This window comes from Cryptomeria japonica, chromosome 11, assembly GCF_030272615.1.
Source record: "Cryptomeria japonica chromosome 11, Sugi_1.0, whole genome shotgun sequence".
Taxonomy (NCBI): domain Eukaryota; kingdom Viridiplantae; phylum Streptophyta; class Pinopsida; order Cupressales; family Cupressaceae; genus Cryptomeria; species Cryptomeria japonica.
The window spans coordinates 500,524,681-500,527,885 of NC_081415.1; the positions used below are offsets into that span (position 1 = coordinate 500,524,681).

At 41.6% G+C, this 3,205-nt stretch overlaps 1 protein-coding gene across 1 annotated transcript; it reads left to right on the forward strand.

Annotated features, from left to right (window-relative positions):
• Positions 1-525: 525 nt before the first annotated feature.
• LOC131068333 (protein DETOXIFICATION 56) lies at positions 526-2,524 on the forward strand. The gene has a single exon (XM_058003513.2). The coding sequence runs from the start codon at positions 734-736 to the stop codon at positions 2,333-2,335; it is 1,602 nt and encodes a 533-aa protein (XP_057859496.2). The 5' UTR covers positions 526-733; the 3' UTR covers positions 2,336-2,524.
• The last annotated feature ends 681 nt before the right edge of the window (positions 2,525-3,205 follow it).

Genomic DNA, 3,205 nt, shown 5'->3' on the forward strand with positions numbered 1-3,205 from the left:
TATATTTCTTACACATTTTTAAAAATAGTGCAGATTTATCAAATTCGACACATAGCAATCACCATTTGACCATAAACCTGCATGATAGATACAACCAATCCTAAAGCAATCCAACTAAGTCTATAGAATAAATATGTAGTGCCGTATTACCTTTAAAGTGCATATTACTGGAATATTTTCTTAAAATAGTGTTTATAGTTATTACCATTTGATTATGCTTAGAAGCATGAATCTGCATGATAGATACAACCAATCCTTAAACAATCTAATGTAAATTTAAAGATATAATATATAAACTGTAAACAGTACAAGTCAATTTTAGACACTGTAAACTTGCCTAGACACCAAAACCACAAATATATTCATCCACCATTGATCAACCAAATATGACTAATCCAAACAAACAAACATATTCATCCACACTTCTCTTATAACAGATCATCCCATTACCATTTGAAATATTTGTCCCACACCAAATCTTCCATTCCCAATTTGCATTGGGTGGAAACAGAGGCAGTCACATGAAGCGACATGACACGATACACAACGAGGAGCACTAAAAGTGATGTGCTGCTTTCTTCCTTTAAATCCTTTTTATGTCCATTAAAACCGCTTTCATTCACGAGTCACAGCACAACACCCGCCAAAGATTCCAACGGCTCCCTCTTTATTCATTCCTTCCTATGTAAGCCTGCCACTAAGGCTAAATAAGAGAGTCGTGTAAGCAACTCAAATGTGTGCAAGGACCATTGCCCAACTGACTGAAATTGTTCAACAAACTTGCTGCAATTTTGGCAAGACTTGGGAAATGGGTGCAGAGGACGTGGAGAAAGCCCATGGCGAAGAAGGATCATTATTGCTGCAGAGAAGCAACACCAAGGAAGATCTAAAGCAATGGCCCGGGTGGAAGCAGGTCTTATGGGAACTCCAAAACCAGAAATCCATAGGCTTGCCAATTGCAGCCATGAACATGATGTGGTTTGGGAGAATGGTGATATCAACAGCCTTTCTAGGAAGGCAGGGGAAGCTAGAATTGGCAGGAGGAGCCTTAGCCCTCACCTTCGCCAATGTAACAGCTTTCTCAGTCCTCACAGGCCTTTCTGCTGGAATGGAGCCTCTCTGCGCCCAAGCCTTCGGAGCAGCCAACTATAAGCTCCTAGGAGCCACGCTTTACAGAGGAATCATACTACTTTTCCTCACAAGCCTCCCCATAGGATTCCTATGGCTAAATGTGACCAAACTACTGTTGGAATTGGGCCAAGACAAAGAAATTTCCAAGGTAGCAGGAACATACCTAATGTTTCTCCTGCCTGATCTGGCGGCAACCTCTGTTTTGGTACCGCTGAGAATTTACCTGAGATCACAGTGCATAACGAAGCCCATGATGGTGGCCTCCGCCATAGCTCTCATTCTCCACTTGCCCATCAACATGGCTTTGCAAAATCTGGGCGTTAAGGGCACAGCTCTGGCGATCTTCTGGAGCGACTGCAATGTGGTAGTCATGCTCTTAACATATGTGTATAAAACCGGGCTGTATAAAACTACTCAGGCGGAGAACTGGTGGCGCACTGGCTGGGCTCCATTGCTGAAGCTCTCGGTGGCCTCATGTCTGTTAACCTGCTTAGAATGGTGGTGCTATGAAATCCTGATGCTCATAACTGGGCGTCTTCCCAAGGCTGAGGAGGCCGTTTCAGAGCTTGTGGTAGTTTTAAATGGGGATCAGATTCTGTACTCTCTGCAAATAGCATTGGCGGCTTGCGCCTCCACACGTGTGGGAAACGAATTGGGGGGAAATAATCCGGTGGGGGCGTACCACGCGGCAGTGGTGGCGGTTGGGCTGAGCGTTGTGGTGGGGTGCGCTGGAGCGTCAGCCATGATTGTGGGACGCAATGCCTGGGGAATGGTGTTCAGCACGGACCAGGGAGTTTTAGGGGGAGTGGGGAAATTAATGTGCTTCATGGCCGTAGCGGAGATTTTTAACTTTCCGCTCACAGTGGCGGGCGGTGTTCTGCGGGGAACTGCCAGGCCGACTGTGGGTGTGTTTCTGAGCTTGGGTTCTTTCTATCTGTTTGGTCTCCCCATTGGAGTTTTTCTTGCCTTTCAATGGAAGCTCCGATTAGTTGGGCTTCTGATGGGCTTTCTGATTGCCGTTGCAGTTTGTTCTGCTTTGACGTTGGCTGTTGTTTTCCGAACTGATTGGATTCACCACACAGTTTTAGCTCAGGAGCTCATTAATGGTGAGCAGTCTGAGCTCAAGTCATGTCAATCTGGGGAATTGGAAACAATTGGGTTGGCTGTGATGGACGACGGGAATGGAAAACCAGAGAAGAAATAGCAAAAAATGTGATAAATCAAAATTTGGGTTTTGTTATACACTACAGAGAATTTTGTTAAGCTCAATTCGAAACAAAAATAGTTTCCACTAGTTGGGATTTAGTAATATTATATCCGTTTAAAAAGGATCTCCTCTGATCAACAGCATGTAGTTTTCAGAGTTCACATTAAAAATAACAAAGTTTTTGAATTTAATTGTGTGATTTTCTTTTCTGATTATCTCATCTTGATAATGAACCATGAATCATTAAATTTGATGAGGAACTTTGAAATCATAACACCATCAGATTCAAATTCAGAATCTTCCTTATTGTTTTCTGTGATCATCAAATCGATTTTGTGGTTGTCAGTCACCCCAATCATAATTGCTCTGTGCATGGGTTGTGGAAATTTCCATGTTGAGGGATTCTTTGTAATTGGTCGTGGTAAATTCATATGAAAAGTAGCGTAGCAGTGGATGATATTGAGCTCCACTTACGACTATTAATGTTTAACTAACCATCTCCATCCAATCATTTATATTGCTTTATGATCGTGTATATTGTTGGAGTTGATCATGACAAGTTGTGATTGATTGACACAGTGGGAATACATTTTTTTTGAAATAATCTTAATGGAAAGACGGTGTGGATTTCATTATTACTTGGTACAGATTCTATGGCATGCGCATGGTGGGAGAAATGCTTGGTGAAAGCTTCCCATAGATTTAATTGTTCGATATAATATATTGGAAAAGTTTGAATAATTGGAGGTTGTATTGGAATGATTGATGGGCTGTTTGTTAAGAAAAGTTTGAATAAATGGAATGTTACGTTGGAATGATTGATGGGTTATTTGTTAATCTAAATTATTTTATTATTAAATTAATAAA